The following is a 21,925-nucleotide window of genomic DNA, read 5'->3' on the forward strand; positions in this document are numbered from 1 at the left end:
ATGAATATGAATATGATGATTGGCCGATAATTTGGACTTTGTGAGAATCACCTTGAGGTAAGAATTATTGAGTGTCTGAAAAAGATGGATTCACCAGATAGAAAGTGTTTTTATTCCACAGGTGGCCACAAAAGTTTATCGATGCATTGCTGCACACACATAAACTTGCAGGTGCTTGCATCTATCAGTCTGTATTTTAACTGTTGTCATGTTCGTGGTACAGATGGGTGAAAGTAGGGTTATTGCATGCACCAAATCTTCATCTTTGGCAACTTAAACAGATATTTTCTGCTAGCCAAATTATGGCTAAAATAAGGCTTATTGTCCAGAATAGGCGGCTAGAACAGTTTCGTCGGGCAGCACTCTAAACCATAATTTCAGTCTCGTCTTGCGTGAAGTGATCACAATGCTGCTGCTGTTGGTGGTGTGCATCAACATCAATCAGTTCACGGTGCTCGTCTTCATCACAATCACCCCAAGGAGAAATGCAACCAACCTGCTGGCTCAAGCAGTAGTAACCATGAGCAGCTCAGGGTGCTGCTTGAGGCGATCTACATGAACAATGTCATGTTCATGATGACGGAGGTCAGAGGGGAACGTCAGTGGTTTAATGACGTAAATCACCTAAGATGTGCGTTGGACAGTGCTGTGATAAGGTCCATCAAAGCGGGTAAGAAGTTTCGAAGAGAGGCCAGGAGCATTTGAAGGTACTGACAGCTAGGTGAGGTCGCTGGGAGAGTGAGTGCATAGTGAGCATCACGGAGCCTTTTCTGGCGCTGTTGCTCAGCGATGGTGAAGTGGCATGCTAACTTGCAGCACTCCGCAGCATGACGTACTACAGTCGAAACAGGCACACACTCAGAAGAATTATGCTGGTAGGACAGAAGGGTGCCCACAGTGTGGGATGGGTGATGGCTGTGGAGCAAAAAGTACAGAGAAAAGCCAGTGTTGGTTTGGGTTGCAGTGTTGTAGGCAAATGTAACTAATGGTAGAATAATGTCCCAATCTGTGTGGTCAGATGCGACGTACATGGCCAGCATGTCACCCAGGGTCTGGTTGAAACATTCGGCGAGCCCATTGGTCTGGGGGTGGTAGGCGGTGGTGGGTCGATGAATAATGTGGTACTGAACAAGAAGAGCTTCGACAACTTCAGAAAAAAAGATGCAGCCTCTGTCGCTGAGGGGTTCACGAGGTGGGCTGTCACAGAGGATGAAAACAGCGGAGCAGAAAGGAGGTTACAATGAGTTTATGCGTACCTCATAACATGGTCGACAGCGACGATGATCCAGCAGTTACCAGCGGGTATTATTGGAAGCGAACCACAGAGATCAATTCCCACACGATCAAATGGGCGGGACAAGGAAGGGGCTGCAAAGCTCCAACTGAACGACAAGGTGGAGATATCCAACATTGGCTGTCCATACATGAATGAAAGAATTTGCAGATGTATGTAAACATTCCTCACCAGTAGTAATGCTGCCGAAGTCGTTCATATGTTTTGAAGACTCCGGCATGGGCGCACTGCGGGTCAACGTGAAAATGTGCACAGATAATGGACCGCAGGCTGCCCAGTATGAGAAGCAGCCATTTTTGGTCTCGTTGGATGCGTAGTTGTGTCCATGCAGAAGGTCACCGTGAATGGCAAAGTGAACAGCTTGGTGATGGAATGCGTGAGAGGCTGGAAGCATTGGCATGTGGGAAAGTAGGTTGAGGAGGGCTGCTATCCAGGGGTCATGGTGCTGCTCTGAAGCAATTCTGTCAACGTTGAGAGGTGATATGACAGGTGTAAGCGTTGACAGGCAGTTAAAGTTGGCAGACACAGGAGACCGCTACAGAGCATCAGCATCCGAATGCTTGCGGCCAGAGCAGTAGACCACATTAATGTCGAACTCTTGAAGTTGAAGAACCCATCAGGCAGGGTGGTCACATAGGTCTTTCAAATTTGATAGCAAACAAAGGGCATGATGGTCTACGATGACGTCAAAAGGGCAGCCATACAAGTAAGGGTGGAACTTGCTAAGGGCCTATACGATGGCTAAGCATTCTTTTTCAGTTACACTCGAGGTGGTCTCTGCTTTGGTGAGTGTACGGCTAGCATAAGCAACAATGTATTCAGAATGTCCGGGTTTTCGTTCTAGGACGACGCCAAAACCTATGCCGCTGGCGTCTGTGTGTACATCTGGTGGAGCTGCAGGATCAAAGTTATGCAGGATAGGAGATGAGGCGAGAAGACATTTTAAAGTAGTGAATGCCTTATCACAGGCTGGAGACCATGACAACAGGTCGCCGGAGGCCCACGGACTGTGAGAGGGCTGAACAATGTGGCAGCAAAACATGTTGTCGACATGCTCACTAATCACACGGCGCTCCACAGGAGACACTTGGTATGGTCGTTGCCACAGTTGTGAATGGAAGCCCGTGTCAATGTGGTGCGTGACAGTTGGCTTGCATCCAAGAGAAGGCTGAATAGTGTCGAATAAAGAACAAAAATGGTACAGGACAGCGATAGGCTCTGAACGTTGATTTGGTGTAAGGCTGTCAACAATGGATGGGCTAAAGATGTCAGTGGAAAACTTGTCGGAAGCAGAAAGAATGCCGATGTCGGTAGCATCTGGCATGTTTACGATATGCAGGGACTGAATGGCTTGGACATGGCCAAGACATTGGCCACTGAGCAATGTAAGCAGAGTGGACAAAAGGTTGCAGACAAAAATATGACTGAAACCTGCCAAGAAAACAAGGGTTGCGAAGGGGCGCAGTACAGTATTTTTTGCGGTGAGTGTCTCAGAAGGGGCAAGCAAAACAGTGGCTCCAGATGCTTCCGCAGGACACATAAAACAACAGCAGTGTTCGGAGGAATGTCACTCTCCTCAGTGACGACTAATTTAGGGTGATGTGTGGAAAAATTGTTTAGGCGGACGTCACATAAAGGAGAAAGTTTGCCTTCTGCCTGCTCATAGTCGATGATGGCTTTGTGTCATGAGGGGAAATCCCATTCAAGAATTACGTCGTGAGAGCAATATGACAGCACAATGTACTCAGTGATGTACATAACGTCCTCAATTACAACTCGGGCCATACAAGTTGCTGACTGATGAACATGCTGCACTGTTGCAGTACGGAGGGCTATACCAGCAACTGGCATCGTCACTTTCAGGATGGAGCAACAGTCTCATTCATAACACTAACAGAGGCTCCAGTGTCCGCAAACGAAAGAGTTGAGACTCCTTCAACAGAAATAGCAATGACGTTTGACAGAGAAAGGTGAGGACTTGGATCCTGTGGCGGTGACGTAGTTCTTGCCTCGTGAAATGCGGCATTTAGTTTTCCTCCTCTGTAGGCAGGGACGATGCATTGAGGAGAGAGAGTGCTGACGTGGTGATGGAGAGTGTTGATCGAAGGAGGGATGACAATCAGGAGTGCTTGGAGGTGATCCTAGAGTGTAGTGGAGCAGGGGCTGATTGACGTAGCAAGTCATTGATTGATAGTCATATGAGATGGCCATCTTCACACTGCAGCGACAGTAGAGGGCGATGTGCCAGGGGCGACCACAGGCGAAGCAATTGGTTTGTCATGTGAAGTGCGCCAAGGGTTTGTGGCTACAGGGCCTGTGCAAGGGCCTTGGTGGGAAGTGTACACCTGAATTGGTTGATCCAGCGTGAAAACAGGGTGCATTCGAGGCCTTGCGATGACGTTGGCATACGTGAAAGGAGCAGCTACAGGATGGGGCTTATGGGACACTGACACAGCTTCGGCAATTTCTGCTTCAATCGCCTGCCGAATAGTGGGTGACGGGTGAGCAGCAGGACGCTGCTGAGGGTGCTGGTGAGCAAACCACACCAGTGAGAGCTGCCAAAGTACTTCCTTGCATATGAATGCCTTGATCTGTGGCAGCAGTGTTGACTGGTCAGCGATGATGGCCAGGCCTGCAAGGCACTCTTTGTTTGTAACCAAGTGATGAGTCAAGCCCTGCTGCTTCCGGAGTTCATCGTAGCTCTGACACAATTTGATGAGCTCCACTATGCTGCTCTGGTTCTTTGTAGGCAGCATCTGAAAGACGTCGTCATCAATGCCTTTCATAATATGCCTGATTTTCTCAGATTCAGGCATGGAGGCATTGACACGCTTTGAGAGGTCAAGAACTTCCTCAATATAACTTGTGAACGACTTGCTTGGCTGCTGTGCTTGCTTGCGCAAATGCTGTTTGACTTTAAATGCAACTGTCGTACCGTGGGACACCCAAATACTTCTATGAAGGCAGCCTCGAATATGGGGCAGGTTGAAAAATATGCCTCATGGTTTTTAAACCACAGGTTAGCCACATTAGAAAGGTAGATGATGACATTGTTCAGCTTAGTGCTGTCATACCATCAGTTGTGGACGCTTCCGCTCTCGTAAGACAATAGCCAGTCCTCCGCGCCACCGGATCCCTCTGGTAATGCACCCTGGAGCAGATGATGGGGGAGAAAGAACATGTACGGCAGGGGCGTAGTTGCGTCTTCGGGTATACCCAGCCATAGCATACGGGTGCAGACTTCCAGGATAGAAGCTTGGCAGTTGATCCCAGCACCTCCATCAGTTAAAATGAGGTTTATTGTCCAGAACACGTGGCTAGAACAGTTACGTTTGGCAGTGCTCTGAACCATAACTTCAGCATCGTCCTGTACGAAGCAGTCATGATGCTGCTGTTGGTGGTGTGCGTCATCTTCAGTTCATGGTGTTCTTCTTCTTCTTCATCACATTGCAAGCTGCCTCTCACCTGTCACTGTTCAACCTTGCTTTGTTGCTGTGCTTGTCAGTACCGACATTAAAGGTGGAGCTTTGAAGCCGCTTGATGAATCTGAGCAACAAAATCCATTAATGCTTCAGACACAAACCGTCCTCCCCCTGCTGCTGTGCCTTGAATATACAGCACAGCACTTCTGCCACCAGGGATTGTGCTGTGACACTCGACAACCAAGTTAACAGTCACTTGACTAAGGACAACAATACATCTCTGTCCCCATGTGCTTGCCTCCATCTTGCATAGTAAACTTCTGCATACTTAACTTCCGTATAATAATGGGATTGCATCACCCTATCTGCTTATGTTCTTTTGTGTTTGCCTCTTGTATCTGCACTCCAATCACCTTAAGTAATGCTTTTAATGTACACTGGCAGTTTGATTCGTGGAGAGCTTGTGCTGATGACCACAGGATGTGCTGATGACCAACAGGGTGTGCTGATGGCCGCAGGGTGTGCTGATGGTGGGGCCACCAGGCACTGGCAAGACCATGCTGGCCAAGGCAGTAGCCACAGAGTGCAGCACAACCTTCTTCAATGTTTCCTCTTCAACACTCACTTCCAAGTACCGGGGGGAAAGTGAGAAGCTGGTGCGCCTGCTCTTTGAGATGGTGAGCTCTGCATAGGCTTGGTCAATAGTGGCCTACATTTGAGCATGCTACCATGCCAATCTTGCACCATCATTGGTATATGAAATGCCACCACATTTGTAGCGTTGGTCCAACTTTATATGCTGTCTAGGACAGTTATTTTTTCGGAAAGCAAATGATGATGATAGTTAAGTGATTATGATGCCCTGTTGAGCAGGTGCTGATGCCTGTTAAAGTGCACATGCATTGCACTAGACTGATCAGGACCATTTTTTCATCAGCCAGTGCTTGCTGCTGAAATTAAAGGCACCAAGCAACTCTGATTAAACTACAGCCAGATTATTATGGGGTTGTTTGTATGGTAGACATAATTTAGTAATTAACAACTGTAGTAAAATTATTGTGCAGTCAAATATTAGATGATTCAAACATGAAGGGGCTCAAAAATTTGTTCGAATTAAAAGAAGGACCTGTTCTTGAAGTATTCGTGCACCATAGCACGATGCACGAATGTTGCAAGTCGTGAAATATCGCGGCGCTACATCAGTTTTGAGATATTCATTTTCGAAGTTTCCGGCAAAATGCATTGGCGTTTCAGTTACTTTTTTTAAGAAAATGCTGTTCTATTCATTCAAGCACAAAAGTAACTGAAACACTAATGTATTTCACCGGATATATTGAAAATCAATATCTCGAAACTGGTGCAGTCCTGAGAATTCGTTCCAAGTGAATACGCCTTGCGAACTCACCGGCTGTAACTCACAGATTGAAATAGTGGCCATAATGTTAATAATTAAAAGTTAACATAATTATGTTCATTATTTAATTAAGTATTTTGATTTATCTTAGAATTAATGGCCACCTGATCAAGTAATTTAGATCAAGGATTATAATTGTGCTATCTGCCACAGGCAATCTTAAAAAATTTGGTGCAGTTAAAAAAAAGCACCCGGTATAATGGCATTAAGAAGCTGTGGTCTCCGCTTATATAGCGGTGCTCCGCCGGGAGTCACCTTGACCACCGCGCAGGTCCGAGGATCCGAGCCCCTCAGGGGGACGATCAGCTCAGCCGCGTGTGTAGCGTGTGCCCGAAGCGGACGCTCGTTCGGTCTCCTATGGGAGCGAAACAGAGCGCCGCAAGGAGAAGGCCCAGAGTACAAGGAAGGCGTTTATTGTACGACCACCTTGGCGTTCAGGATATCTGTATACACCCGTTTCGGCGCGGGGCTCATGAGCCGAAGCTCCCGCAAGTCAAGGGGTGACACTCAGCTATCTCAAAACGCGGTAGCACACCGCTATACGGGAGGATGGCTCCCAACGACCGTGCTACCAGGGCAACGTTCTTTCAGCTCGGGGTAGCCTCCGAGGGCGACTCGGCGCAGTACGACCGCGCACGTTAAGTGAGCCGCGTCTCTTTGGCGTAGCCTTCAGAACAGGAGCAGCGAAAAGGTACGCAACCGCCTCGGGTCTAAGACCTTCGGCGAGACCGGCCAACCAAAGGGATGACCGGGAGAATGGGAAGTGAGTACGCACCGTTTCGCTGTCCGAGAGCTTCTCCCCGCGTTGCCATTCCTCGGTCGACTTGAGTCGCCAGGGGAGAGGGAACGCGGGTTCCCGCCCAAACAGACCAATCGGGTGAGCCCCTGGACCGTTCGGGGGCGGACGGCAGCAAGTGATTTACGGCCCCGCTGCCGTTCGGCGCCCTCGGAGGAATGAGAGAGAAGGAAAGCGGTGGACCGCGCGCGCGAAGTTCGAAAGCGACCTCGCCGCGCTCGGCTCCTATGCCCAAAACGTGCTGCGCTATGGCGCTGCAACGAAATGGGCTACGCAGTCCCCACAAAGCTTAAAGGGAAGCTGAAAGGTTTTCCAGAAAAAATGAGTGAACATCTGTACATAATGGTTTTCAACCCTCCGAATTCGAATATCGTATCGAAATTGAGCGAAAGAAAGCGCAGATATATTTTATTTCGACAAAAAGTGCAGCAGCGGACACGCCCAGCTTGCGCGTCTCGTTTCCGCCTGTGATTGGTCGGGCGCCTCGCGACGTCAACTCTAGTAACCGACCGCTGCCACTACACATGAAGCGCGGTGCCAGGTAGTTTGGTGCTGTTTTTCTGAGACGGTAACGGAAAATTTAGAGAGACTGCGTTTTTCTGAGGAGTTCGGCGTTACTCCCTACATGTACGAGCCGATTGCAAAGAGCCGGCCTCTCGAAGAAGCAAACGATGCTGGTGTGAGCAGTGCTTTCGACGCGAACGAAAGCAGTCTTGGGATCTCTTCGTGTTGGAAATGCTCTTTTGTGAGTATGTTTTTTGGAAAGCGATCTAGTGATCTCGCCCATCTTTCGGCGATCTGGTGAGCTCGTTTCCGGTCAAACAACTGTAGTGTTCTGTTCCTGCATGCCTCCTCGTGGAACGTAAGCGGGGATGCAGTTGTCGGCATTTGTGCACTGTCCAAAGCTGTCGGCAATCTACAAAGACGGTTTAAACGCGTGAAAAGCTTCTCGGATCATGCAGTACGTGTAGTGACCTTCATCTGTTGACTACCACGTTGACTACCACTCACGTTGACTACCACGCACGTTGACTACCACTCTACGTACACGCAGATGCACCAACACAGGAAGGCAGGGTCGATCGAAGCATATTACGATGGCACGCACGCAGAAACAAGCGTGGTCAGGCACGGTCGCGGACGCTGTGAAGGAACAAAACGCTAGAGTTGACGTCACAACACCGCGGTTTCCGGTCTCCGCTCGCATCGTCAGCTTCAGCAGCAGCTGAAGCTGACGATGTTGACGTCCGCTGTTGCCGGCGTGGCACATAGCCGGCAACAGCGGACGCCGTCCGGAAGAGGGAACTGCGCTGCGGCCGAGCCGCTCGTTTCGGCCACCGTGTGCCCGCGGAATGGATGGGGCGCCAGGCTCACCTGCCTGTCTCGGCGAACCCGCCTCTGCGCTTTCCATGGGGCGCTGCTGCAGAAGGTCAGGGGCGGCGCCCCATCCTGCTGGCACGTCCAGGTGGCCACACTCCTCGCAGCCCGGTCCTGCCGCAGAGCACTCGTCTGACGCGGCCGGCGGTTCCTCTTGGATGTCCGGCTCCGCCGAGGGGCCGGGCCAGCCTCCACCAGGTCCCGTTGGGAGCCAAGCCTTTCTTTTGCGAATGGCCCCGGATGCTGCAGATCGGAGTCGCCGCGACGGTCGCCGTTTGTGCAGGAGTGCGCAGCCATCGATGTTGCACCTTGCGCCTTGAAGTCAGGGAGACAAGTGCCCGCGCACAGCGCGCAAGAGTTCCGGTGGCGCCCGGAAAAACGCGGGAAGCCTCCCCCATTCGCCCGTCCGTCTCGACCCCCACCGAGGCGGCCACCAATGCACACAGGGTAGTACACACACACAAACCGGCGGTTCAAAGTTGCGCTCAAGGAAGTGGGCCAGGACCGCCGGCGCAACCCTATCCCGTTACTCTTAGGCGGGAGCTATGCCATAAAACATCCCCTCCGTCAGCCGGGGGAAGCGAGGTGGGTCTCGTGTCGCGGGCCGCAGTGGTTTTCGCTCGCCCTTCCCCGGGGAGGTGCGAGTAGGGGCACAAGGTCGGGGATGCCACTGGCGACCTAGGGCGTCCAAAGAAGCGTGCACGCACACTCGCCCCGGGCACGGGCGCACTCTCACACGCACACATGTTCACAGGAATGCCGCCAGACGCGCGCACACAAAGCGGCTGCGGCCACGTCACAGAGCCCGACAAAAGAACAACAAGCGTCTTGCGCGCCTTTTCGGCAGTCATCACCACAACCCCGGAACACCGTTACGACTGTCCTCCCGCATGCGCACATCCGGAAGCAACAGCCAGGCGACCGCAGCTTCCCCCTCGAGGGGAAGCTGTAGCCGACGTGCAAACTGGCCTCCCAAACAAAAAAACACATACAAAACAAAAACCGCGACTCCCCGCCGCGTTCCCGCGACGGCTACCGTCCCGAATGGGCCAGCGAAAAAAAAACCCGCGACACAGCACTGGCGGCCAGTTAACTACACGGAAACTGCGGTTCGTCGCTATTTACAACAAAGCAAAACAAGGACGCACACATGCTTTTGAAAGTAAGAGCACTTACATGCAACAAAAATAAGTATTTACGTAGGAGCAACACGCAATAGCATATACACACTGAAATGAACATGCACTTAGAGCAAAATTACTTAGCATGGGCTGCGGCAAGACTTCTTTTCGGGGAACGCCCGTCGAGAAAGAAGTTTGCTTACTGAGGCTGCGCGTTGCCTGAGGGCCTTCGGTGGCGGAGGGGGTCCGCCGTCCGGCGCGATATCACACAGGTGATCTCTTCCTCAGACTGTACCGTTTGTGGTTGGCCACTACGGGTGTGCCCTGTCGCTGGCGCCTTGTGCGAACGGGCTCGGGCGTGACATCGCCAGCCCGAGCGACATAGGCTTTCAGGTCTGCGACATGGGCACGACCTAGTTTCCCCGAAGGGGGACCCTTCAACAAGTACACGAGCGGAGAGCAAACTCTCTGCACTCGGTACGGACCAAGCCACTTAGGTGCCAGCGAGGCTGAGAACCCCTTACTAGCATCGCTAAGCGCGTGGTTCCGCTTCAGGACCAGATCACCCACCTTAAATGAAAGGTGGCGGTGCTTGCGATCGTACTGAGCCTTTTGCTGGGCTCTGGCCTTCGTCAAGCTCTGCCTTGCTCTGCTGAGAGCCTGACAAAGACGGTCCCGAAGCTTCGATGCGTAAGCAGAGCGGTCTGCCTGCGCCTTCTCATCCTCGTGCTGGCGGCGAATTATCCTGGTCATAGGATTCGCCAGCTCCCTTCCAAAATTGAGGAAGGCAGGAGAGAAACCAGTTGAACGATTTTCAGAGGTTCGGATGGCGAACGCGAGCTCGTTCAAGTGGTCAGCCCAATCCTTCTGGCGCTCGGCAAAGGCACAGAGCATGGGTTTGAGCGTTCTGTTCATTCGCTCTGTCAGATTGGACTGGGGATGGTAGGGCGAAGTAGTGCGGTGATCAATTCCAAAGGAACGGCACGTCGCACCAAACACCCGAGCGGTGAAATAGGACGCATTGTCCGTGATCAGCCTTTCCGGGTAGCCGAACCGATTGAACACTTCTAGGATCTTTCCTAGCACCGCCCGTGCTGTCACTTTCCGAAGAGGAAACAGTTCAACCCATTTCGAAAAATGATCAGCAACTACCAACAAGTAGCTATACCCCTGCTTACTCCTGGGGAAAGGCCCCATTAGATCGCAGGTGGCTATCTGCCACGGACGCACACTGTCAATTGGTTTCATCAATCCAGGTGGCTTGCCTCCTCGTGATTTCACCATTTGACAGACATGACAGGAACGGCAATAACGGAGTATATCCCGCCTCATGCCCGGCCAGGTCACAGTTTGGCTCAGTTTTGCAAAAACTTTGGAGCCACCCATATGACCGGCCAAGGGTTCGTCGTGAGAGAATCGCAACAGTGCGCCTCTCAGACTCTTGGGGATAACCACCTTAAAGGCGTCTACGGACTCATCATCGGTGGCTATGTACTTCAGCACGAGCCCATCATGATCCAGCAAATATGAATCCCCAGAGGCCACAGCGACACACGCTGGCTTCGCCTCCACCGCGCCCGCTGCAGTACAAGCAGCGTCTCGGCGCTCTGTCTCCCGGAGACCGTCGCTCAAAGCGCGACAAAACGGGTCATTTTGCTGGGCCGTCAGTAGCTCTTTCCGGCTGAATGCGATTCCAGTACCCACGCAGGCGGGCCTGGTCTTGTCCCCACTCAGGACTGCAGCCATCCCTACCGCCCGCGTCGGCGTCGTGGGCTCGCTTTCAAGAAGCTCCCCCTCTCGCCTGCTTTGCGGCACGCTGCTTGCCTGGATAGCGGCACGGGTTTGCCCGTTTGCGGGCTCTCCCTTCTCACCGCTCGGCGGCTCGGCCACCGTTTCGCCCCTGATACTTGCTGGCGCAAAGGCGCCGCCATCGACTGTCGCACCTAGAGGAAGGCTCCCGGTGGACAATGGAGCACGAGATAGCGCGTCAGCTACCACGTTGGTGCTCCCCTTTCGATATTGCACTGAAAAGTCATAATGCTGTATCAGGAGGGCCCAGCGCGCGAGCCGGCCCGCAGGCTCGCGGAGCCGCATCAGCCAGCTTAGCGCACTGTGGTCTGTTTGCACGACAAATTTCGTCCCGTCAAGGTAGACATCGAACTTACGTAGTGCAAACACGATGGCGAGGCATTCCTTCTCGGTCACGGAATAATTCCTCTCCGAGGGTGTTAAGGAGCGGCTGGCAAAGGCCAGCGGTTGCAACACGCCATCAAATACCTGTAGGAGGACGGCTCCTAATCCCAAATCGCTCGCGTCAGTCTGGACAACGAACTCTCTGGTCAGGTCGGGGAGCCGGAGCTGCGCTGTCTCCGCGATGGCGCTAGACAGACGGCGAAACGCCTCTTGCTGCTCAGGTCCCCAATGCCACTCGACAGACTTTCCCAATAGCTTGGTCAAGGGTGCCTGCACTCGGGCACAGGACGGAATGAACGACCTGTAGTAGTTGGCCATTCCCAGAAAGCGGCGCAGGCCGCGTACGTCCTTTGGCACGGGGAAATCGAGTATGGCTCGAAGTTTCTCCCCGTCCGGCTCAATGGAGCCGCTGCCCAGCGTAAACCCGAGTAATTGAACTCGAGTTTGCGCGATTTGGGCTTTCGCCGGATTCAAAGTCATCCCGGCAGCCCACACCCTCTCGAGCACATCGGCAACATGGGTCAAGTGCTCTTCGAAGGTTCGTGAATAGATCACGATGTCGTCGAGGTAGCATAAGCAGTGTGACCACTTGGCTTCCCCGAGGACGCGGTCCATCAGCCTTTGAAAGGTCGCCGGACCATTACAGAGGCCAAAGGGCATACGAGTAAACTCGAACAACCCTCTGTGGCACGTGAACGCGGTCTTGCACCGGTCACGATCATCCATCCGGACCTGTAGGTAACCTTTGGAGGCATCTAGCGTAGTAAAGTACCTCGCACTGCCCAGGTTTCCTACAATGGAGCTAATCGTCGGGAGCGGGTAGGCATCCTTTCGAGTCACTCCGTTCAGACGGCGGTAGTCTACGCAAAGGCGCTGACTGCCATCTTTCTTAGGCACCAACACAATTGGAGACGCCCAGGCACTGGAAGAGCGTCGGATAATGTCCGTCGCTAGCATCTCATCCAGCAAACCGTCAATCACCTGCCTCTTGGCCAGACTGACAGGCCTAGGGTTGCACTTCAGTGGAAGCGCATCACCGGTTTCGATCTTGTGGCTCACTAGATCGGTACAGCCAGGCAGATCGGTGAATAGCTCATCGTATTGGCGTAATAGTGACGACAACCGAGCCTTCTGTGCACCATCCAAGTGAACCGCACTGGCGGCCAACGGGTGTAGTGCCTTAACGTGCCGTGCCGCTTTATGCCAATGGGGGCTAGGAGCAGGCGAGCGCATAGCGCAGGGGCTTGCCCCCGAACTTTGCGCGCGGCACGGTACGAACGCCTCTTCTGCACGGGCAAGAGTCGGCGCCGGCGGGCTGATGAACGGCTTAAGCGAGGAAAAAGGTCCGTCGCGATAGCCACCATTAGCAATGTCCACTACGATCCCGGTTTTCAGGAGAAAGTCCCGTCCGAGAATCACAGGAACACTGAGCCCTGGGAGGTGAATGAAACGCGTGCGTCTCAGTCGTTCCCCCCATCTGACGGTCAGCCTTGCGGCGCCTGCTGAATGGGCCACGCCTTTCGCAAGGTTGAAAGTCGTTCGGCTGTCTCTCAAGCGCACTGCGTGCTTGCTCAAATGGGAGAAAGCCTCATCGCCGAACAACGAGGCGCTAGCGCCCGTGTCCAGTAGCGCCGCAAATTCACGACCAGCAAGGGTGATCGGAATAAACGGCGCGTGCGCACCAGCATCACAGCTTGCCCGGTACGCACAGGGAGCTGACAAGGGTTCGGCCGATCGTGCGCTCACGAGCGACCGCGGTTTCCGTTTCCCTGCCTCGCCGGAGGCCTGTCAACGGTGCACTCCCTTGCCATGTGACCCCGCTGCGAACAGCGGAAACAGCGCATTCCAGCCCGATCTCGATCACGGGCTGGATCAGCTGCTCTCCTCCCGGGTTGGTTCGACGGAGTGCCGCGGGGCTCTCTGTTTTGAGGCTCCCCAACGCGATAAGACGGATGACGTCCCTTTACGCGCGTTTCGAGCGACGGCGTAGTCAAAGCCACGCGCCTCTCATAGGAGAACGGGTCCAGAGCTCTTTCGCTCAGCTCCCAGTTGTTCGTCCCGCTTGTTGCTGCACAGGCAGCCTCAGCGGGGCGCCGGGGGGGAAAGAGCATGGCTCCACCCCACGCACAGCGCGGCTCAAGGGCCTCGCTGACCGGCGGTGGCGGGCGGTACGCACGAGTGGAGAGAATGTCCCCCTGTATGCGCTTCGCCTCGGCGGCCAGTTCCTCTAAATCACGGAACCGACTGCCACGCAGGTAGGCCGAAAAAGTCGGATGTGCCTGCCGTATCACCCGGTCGACGCGTTCCTCGTTTGAGGCTTGGGGCTCAGCGATAGAGAACAACTCTTCCATCGCTCGCACATATTCCTGCAATGACTCATCCGGAGCCTGCGTGCGTCGCTCCAGCTCTCGCCGCATCCTGCCATGGTAGTCTGCGGGTAGGAATTCGCGTAGGAAGGCCACGCGAAACTCCCCGAGGTTTGCTGCTCGGTGGCCGACAAGTCGATACCACCTGGCAGCCGCATCAGTCAGTGCTGCGGGAACGACGCGTCCCAGCACATCGTGTTCATCCAATCCCATGGCTCTTTGATAATGCGCCAGGTTTTCTATGAATTCTCGGGCACTCACCAGGTCGCCGTATCCACGGTATATCGGAATGGCCAACTTTACCGCTGGGCGAGTGAGCCTCGGCGTAGCGACAAGGGCTTTCACCGCCTCAGAGAGGGTTTGGATCATGCCTGCAGCGTTGCGCAGCAACGTGTCTGCTCCAGCTTCGCAGGAAACTGTTGGAGCGTTGCAGGTGCTCTCGAGCGAAGGAGCTATGGCTCCCAACTCGATAAGCGGCGCGGAATCCAAGGGGGTTCCGTTCGCGCCGGCCCCGGAACAAATGCGGTTCCTAGGGGGACCGTCCCGTTGTCTTCCGTCGCTACCGAGAGCGGCGGAGTCGCTTAAGCCACGTTCGGCCAGCGTTGACAAAATGGGTCGTTGCTCCGATGCTGCACCACTGGGCGCTGCACCATGCACTCCAAAGGGAGCCTGAGAAGCAGAATTGTTTGTGGAACGGCTGGGTGCCCCACAGGGGGTCGCAGCTGACCACGGTGCCTTCTCACTGCTCAACGTGTTCGCAGCCAACGGGCAGAACTCGGAAATGGCTGAGGCCACTGTACCGATCTGCCCACCGTAAGCTCCGCAGGGAGCCGATGAAGGGCGAAGTGGCAACATACTGCCGCTAGCTCCACTGGGAACAGCTGTAGGCAGCGGTGCCGACACACACGGTTCGGGGAGCGCCAGGGCTCCGTTCTCGTACTGAGCTACGTCCACTCCAGTGGGAGCGGTATCATAGCGCCTCGCTGTCGTGCTCACCCCACTGGGGGCGGCAGTACGCGAGCGTGAGTTTATGCTCGGCTCGAGGGGGGACAAGGCCCCGGTCTCGCGCAAAGCAACGTCTGCTAACGTAATGAGGGGACAACGGCCGCTCTGGTTAGCAGACATGGTGTGGTCAGCCAGATTGCTCATGCGTTAAGGCTTTCCGAATGAGTTGCCAGAAATGTGCAGGCACGCAAAATTCGTGAAGAGCAAGGCTCCGTTCACAAACGTGCTACGTCCGCTCCAGTGGGAGCGATAGCGTAGCACCACGCTGTCTTTTCAACCCCAATGTGGGCTGCAGCGAGCGTGCGCGAGAAGGATTCTGCCAGCAAACGAACTAATGCGCCACTTTGTGATCTCTCTCACGTGGTGTTCCTATGGGAACCACCTAGACCACCACGCATGCCAAGGATCCGAGCCCAAAGGGACCGATACGCTCAGCCGCGTGTGTTGCAGGCGACACTTCGTGGTCTCTCTCACGTGGTGTTCCTTAAGGGTCCACCTATAGACCACCACGCGCGCCGAGGATCCGATCCCGCAGGAACGATACGCTCAGCTGCGTGTGTTTCGTGTGCCCGAAGTGGACGCTCGTTCGGTACTTTGCAGAGAGTCGTCTGATAGCGAAAGGCGGCAAGGGGCCGCAATGGCTAGCGGAACTGACACTACGAGTTAAATCGCAAAGGCGACTAACTCAACAATGTGCTGTAGCCAACGCTACAAGGTGGGGACGAACTGCTGTTAGCTCCGCAGGGAGCCGTTACAGGCAGTTGTACCAACGTGCACAATTTGGGGGAAGCAAGGCTCCGTTCCCAAACGTGCTACGTCCGCTCCAGTGGGAGCGATAGCGTAGCACCACGCTGTCTTTTCAACCCCGATGTGGGCTGCAGCGAGCGTGCGCGAGAAGGATTCTGCCAGCAAACGAACTTATGCGCCACTTTGTGATCTCTCTCACGTGGTGTTCCTATGGGAACCACCTAGACCACCACGCCTGCCGAGGATCCGAGCCCAAAGGGACCGATACGCTCAGCCGCGTGTGTTGCAGGCGACACTTCGTGGTCTCTCTCACGTGGTGTTCCTTAAGGGTCCACCTATAGACCACCACGCGCGCCGAGGATCCGATCCCGCAGGAACGATACGCTCAGCTGCGTGTGTTTCGTGTGCCCGAAGTGGACGCTCGTTCGGTACTTTGCAGAAAGTCGTCCGAAAGCGAAAGGCGGCAAGGGGCCGCAATGGCTAGCGGAACTGACACTACGAGTTAAATCGCAAAGGCGACTAACTCAACAATGTACTGTAGCCAACGCTACAAGGTGGGGACGAACTGCTGTTAGCTCCGCAGGGAGCCGTTACAGGCAGTTGTACCAACACGCACAATTTGGGGGAAGCAAGGCTCCGTTCCCAAACGTGCTACGTCCGCTCCAGTGGGAGCGATAGCGTAGCACCACGCTGTCTTTTCAACCCCGATGTGGGCTGCAGCGAGCGTGCGCGAGAAGGATTCTGCCAGCAAACGAACTTATGCGCCACTTTGTGATCTCTCTCACGTGGTGTTCCTATGGGAACCACCTAGACCACCACGCCTGCCGAGGATCCGAGCCCAAAGGGACCGATACACTCAGCCGCGTGTGTTGCAGGCGACACTTCGTGGTCTCTCTCACGTGGTGTTCCTTAAGGGTCCACCTATAGACCACCACGCGCGCCGAGGATCCGATCCCGCAGGAACGATACGCTCAGCTGCGTGTTTTTCGTGTGCCCGAAGTGGACGCTCGTTCAGTACTTTGCAGAGAGTCGTCCGATAGCGGAAAGCAGCAAAGGGGCCGCAGTGGCTAGCGGAACTGACACGACAAGTCAAATCGCAAAGGCGACTAACTCAGCGATGTGCTGTAGCCAGCGCTACAAGGTGGCGACGAACTGCTGTTAGCTCCGCGGGGAGCCGTTAGGGCAGTTGTGAGAACATGCACAATTTGGGGGAAGCAAGGCTCCGTTCCCAAACGTGCTACGTCCGCTCCAGTGGGAGCGATAGCGTAGCACCACGCTATCTTTTCAACCCCAATGTGGGCTGCAGCGAGCGTGCGCGAGAAGGATTCTGCCAGCAAACGAACTCATGCGCCACTTTGTGATCTCTCTCACGTGGTGTTCCTATGGGAACCACCTAGACCACCACGCCTGCCGAGGATCCGAGCCCAAAGGGACCGATACGCTCAGCCGCGTGTGTTGCAGGCGACACTTCGTGGTCTCTCTCACGTGGTGTTCCTTAAGGGTCCACCTATAGACCACCACGCGCGCCGAGGATCCGATCCCGCAGGAACGATACGCTCAGCTGCGTGTGTTTCGTGTGCCCGAAGTGGACGCTCGTTCGGTACTTGGCAGAGGGTCGTCCGAAAGCGGAAAGCAGCAAAGGGCCACTCTTGCTACCAGACCTGACGCGGCGAGCCTGATCGTTAAAGCGTTCCGGCTCGGCTATCAAGCGACCAAAGGCTTAATGAGCCCTTGGCCCCACGTTGGGCGCCACTTCGTGGTCTCCGCTTATATAGCGGTGCTCCGCCGGGAGTCACCTTGACCACCGCGCAGGTCCGAGGATCCGAGCCCCTCAGGGGGACGATCAGCTCAGCCGCGTGTGTAGCGTGTGCCCGAAGCGGACGCTCGTTCGGTCTCCTATGGGAGCGAAACAGAGCGCCGCAAGGAGAAGGCCCAGAGTACAAGGAAGGCGTTTATTGTACGACCACCTTGGCGTTCAGGATATCTGTATACACCCGTTTCGGCGCGGGGCTCATGAGCCGAAGCTCCCGCAAGTCAAGGGGTGACACTCAGCTATCTCAAAACGCGGTAGCACACCGCTATACGGGAGGATGGCTCCCAACGACCGTGCTACCAGGGCAACGTTCTTTCAGCTCGGGGTAGCCTCCGAGGGCGACTCGGCGCAGTACGACCGCGCACGTTAAGTGAGCCGCGTCTCTTTGGCGTAGCCTTCAGAACAGGAGCAGCGAAAAGGTACGCAACCGCCTCGGGTCTAAGACCTTCGGCGAGACCGGCCAACCAAAGGGATGACCGGGAGAATGGGAAGTGAGTACGCACCGTTTCGCTGTCCGAGAGCTTCTCCCCGCGTTGCCATTCCTCGGTCGACTTGAGTCGCCAGGGGAGAGGGAACGCGGGTTCCCGCCCAAACAGACCAATCGGGTGAGCCCCTGGACCGTTCGGGGGCGGACGGCAGCAAGTGATTTACGGCCCCGCTGCCGTTCGGCGCCCTCGGAGGAATGAGAGAGAAGGAAAGCGGTGGACCGCGCGCGCGAAGTTCGAAAGCGACCTCGCCGCGCTCGGCTCCTATGCCCAAAACGTGCTGCGCTATGGCGCTGCAACGAAATGGGCTACGCAGTCCCCACAAAGCTTAAAGGGAAGCTGAAAGGTTTTCCAGAAAAAATGAGTGAACATCTGTACATAATGGTTTTCAACCCTCCGAATTCGAATATCGTATCGAAATTGAGCGAAAGAAAGCGCAGATATATTTTATTTCGACAAAAAGTGCAGCAGCGGACACGCCCAGCTTGCGCGTCTCGTTTCCGCCTGTGATTGGTCGGGCGCCTCGCGACGTCAACTCTAGTAACCGACCGCTGCCACTACACATGAAGCGCGGTGCCAGGTAGTTTGGTGCTGTTTTTCTGAGACGGTAACGGAAAATTTAGAGAGACTGCGTTTTTCTGAGGAGTTCGGCGTTACTCCCTACATGTACGAGCCGATTGCAAAGAGCCGGCCTCTCGAAGAAGCAAACGATGCTGGTGTGAGCAGTGCTTTCGACGCGAACGAAAGCAGTCTTGGGATCTCTTCGTGTTGGAAATGCTCTTTTGTGAGTATGTTTTTTGGAAAGCGATCTAGTGATCTCGCCCATCTTTCGGCGATCTGGTGAGCTCGTTTCCGGTCAAACAACTGTAGTGTTCTGTTCCTGCATGCCTCCTCGTGGAACGTAAGCGGGGATGCAGTTGTCGGCATTTGTGCACTGTCCAAAGCTGTCGGCAATCTACAAAGACGGTTTAAACGCGTGAAAAGCTTCTCGGATCATGCAGTACGTGTAGTGACCTTCATCTGTTGACTACCACGTTGACTACCACTCACGTTGACTACCACGCACGTTGACTACCACTCTACGTACACGCAGATGCACCAACACAGGAAGGCAGGGTCGATCGAAGCATATTACGATGGCACGCACGCAGAAACAAGCGTGGTCAGGCACGGTCGCGGACGCTGTGAAGGAACAAAACGCTAGAGTTGACGTCACAACACCGCGGTTTCCGGTCTCCGCTCGCATCGTCAGCTTCAGCAGCAGCTCGCGGCATTCGACGGGGGGGGGGGGGGGGGGGGCGGAGCTACAGCGCAATTTCAACCGACGATTACGTCGCTCCTAATTGAAAAAAAAAAAACCAAATTTTACCCACATGGTTTATAAGGTTCCCGCATCTGTATATGAGCGTCTTATTGAATTCGACAGACTCTTCAGCTTCCCTTTAAGGCCTTACACTTTGTGGGGTTCTCACCCGTTCTCTAGTAGTACAAACAATCACAAGGGTACTGATTTCACCTTTCATAGACTAATGCCTGCTAGCCGAGTTGCTATCCACAAAGCATGCTGATGGGCGCGTGACAGTTCGCCTAAGTCCGACTCACCGCGACCGGATAACGAGCGAATATGTTCGCCCCATGCTGTACACCAACGCCTAGTCATTCACGGGTACCGTCATACGAACAGTGGCGCATTCAAACGATCGTGTTCGTCCATTCTGGGGTAGGCATCTCGAAACAGTCTCAGAAAAGCATGGATCGGCACATGCGCAGAACGTCCGCGCCGCTTGCTGATCCCGAGCCAAAGAGGAAGAGCCTTCTCCTTTTCGCGCCCAAGTAGCCCCGCTGTTAGGTGGCGTTAGCAGAGCCACACTCACGCCATCTCTCGCAATGCACTTCAACCACACCGACGGCCGCGGGCCCCAAGCTACGCGGCGAAGCCAGAATACAGGAGACGGGAGCTGGGCGGGAAAGCAACGTATCAGGGGGTGCGTGGGAGTCTCGCATCCCCACAACATTTAATGGCATAAACCTCGCCTGTGTGGCATGAGTATAAGTCATGGAAGTGCTTTTTAAGCACATCCTAGGACACCCCCACTTTGTAGCAGACCATAGTAACAACTTGGATGAAGGGGGTAGGTTAATTTTTGTGTGTACAATGGGTTGATCAACCAGTGACCACTTACTGCTTTCACATGACATGCCCACTGTAAAAGCCCCATATAATATAGTTTGCAATTGCTTTCATAAACCCGCTATGAGAGTCCATTTCACTGCTCCAAAATGCATTTCTGGCTGCTCCCAAAGGTGCTCCAAAATGGCTTGGGCCAGTAGCATCACTGCAATTCACCAAACTGGGCCGTGAACTAAATCCTGCCACATGCTGTTCTAAATTGTCATTTATCGCTGGTATTGCACCACGTCTGCGCCAACCCAAAGCTGCCAAAATTAGGCATATATTGCCCACTCGAGAAGGCACTGCACAGCAAGCAACTGTAGTTCTCAACTCACCCTCGCACACTTTCCCTCACAACTCTAGCATATATGGCACGCGGCCACAATCTTATCACACTTAGACATTATACGAAACCTCACAGCGATGCTGATGGCAGAAATTCACCAATAATGTCCATATAATTGCTATCTCAATAATAATTATGTTATATAATTGTGGTGACACACAATTGTGCGGGCACAGCTGCTTGACCTGCCTTTTTCGAGGTTGCTTAGTGGTATATCGACAAGTGCATAAGATGCACTTTATTATGACTAAGCATCCTGGACATGGAAAAAAACCTCAGAAACGGAACAAGGAAATTGACACAGACACACAAGTCATACAACACAGACGCTATTCATTCTGTACCTGCGAGGACAACTATAAAAGTAATGTCCTTGTTTCTGTTCCGTCTGGATTTGCGCTGCTTATTCATGCTTCTGATCAGCTACCAACTCACTCATGCAGCTAGTAATTTCAATTGTAGGGATATATAGTGTCAATATATTACAGACACCCAATTCTTTAATAACTCCAGCAGAAATTTTTGTTGGGCTAGTTGGTGCATGTTACTGACGTACTAAAGTGGCAAGCAGACGACACAAAACGAGACACGAATGAGCGCTTTTGTGAGCGCCGAATAGATTGTGCATCAGCACTTTGCACGAAACAGCGTAGAAGAGCTTATGCTTGCAGATTATTGCACGAGAATACACTGCTTGCGCCATATTAAAGAATTTGGTGGCAGTACATATTCAACTTGTTTAGTGGATGAAATGCTTTAACAGACAAATCTTTTAGCAGATGAAACAGATAACAAAGCCAAGGACAGCTTCAGGTGGATATTAATGAACTATTTATTGAAGTGCAGAATTAAGGGTGAATTGGAGTTAAATGTGCAATTATCTTCATCTTTGTAATAAGAATAAAATGTGAAAACAAAGAAACAAAGAAAAGTACTTGCAGCATAGTATAAAAGTCGCATTTTTGCCCAAAAGCCAAAGCATCAAATGTAATAACAATGTGTTAGACAGCTATACGAAGTGAGGCTAGTAGTTCTTATGGCCGTATAAATGTGTAAGCATTCGCTTACTAACTAAATAAACAAGCATGGCAGCGCAAAAGCGCCACATACGTCCACTTTTTGTTCTTTTGTCCGTTCTTTAGTCAGTGTTCTTTAGTCATCAGTGTAATACTAAGCGCAATACAATCATGAATTAACATAGAAACAATATTAAAGCTTCTGAATAGAGTATAAATCTAACATTCACCTGATTTTTTACAAGAAAAATGGGCAACGATCTAACATGTGTTGTACAATGGCTGCCAATATTGGGGGCAAGCTCCATCACTGGAAAACCTGGCACCCCCGTCGGCGTGACGTGCTATGAGGGATCA

At 53.3% G+C, this 21,925-nt stretch overlaps 1 protein-coding gene across 8 annotated transcripts in view; it reads left to right on the plus strand.

Moving 5' to 3' along the window:
- Kat60 (Katanin 60) overlaps positions 1-21,925 on the plus strand; it is a 174,777-nt gene that overhangs the window by 91,212 nt on the left and 61,640 nt on the right. For all 8 annotated transcript variants that reach the window (XR_010569027.2, XR_010569026.2, XM_070539324.1 and 5 more), the window contains exon 6: positions 5,235-5,393. Coding sequence is in view for 6 of the 8 variants with exons in the window: in XM_070539324.1 (XP_070395425.1) it covers positions 5,235-5,393 (159 nt within the window). In the remaining 2 variants the exon portion in view is untranslated. The remainder of the gene's footprint in view (positions 1-5,234; positions 5,394-21,925) is intronic.

This window comes from Dermacentor albipictus, chromosome 5 (assembly GCF_038994185.2).
Source record: "Dermacentor albipictus isolate Rhodes 1998 colony chromosome 5, USDA_Dalb.pri_finalv2, whole genome shotgun sequence".
NCBI classification, from domain to species: domain Eukaryota; kingdom Metazoa; phylum Arthropoda; class Arachnida; order Ixodida; family Ixodidae; genus Dermacentor; species Dermacentor albipictus.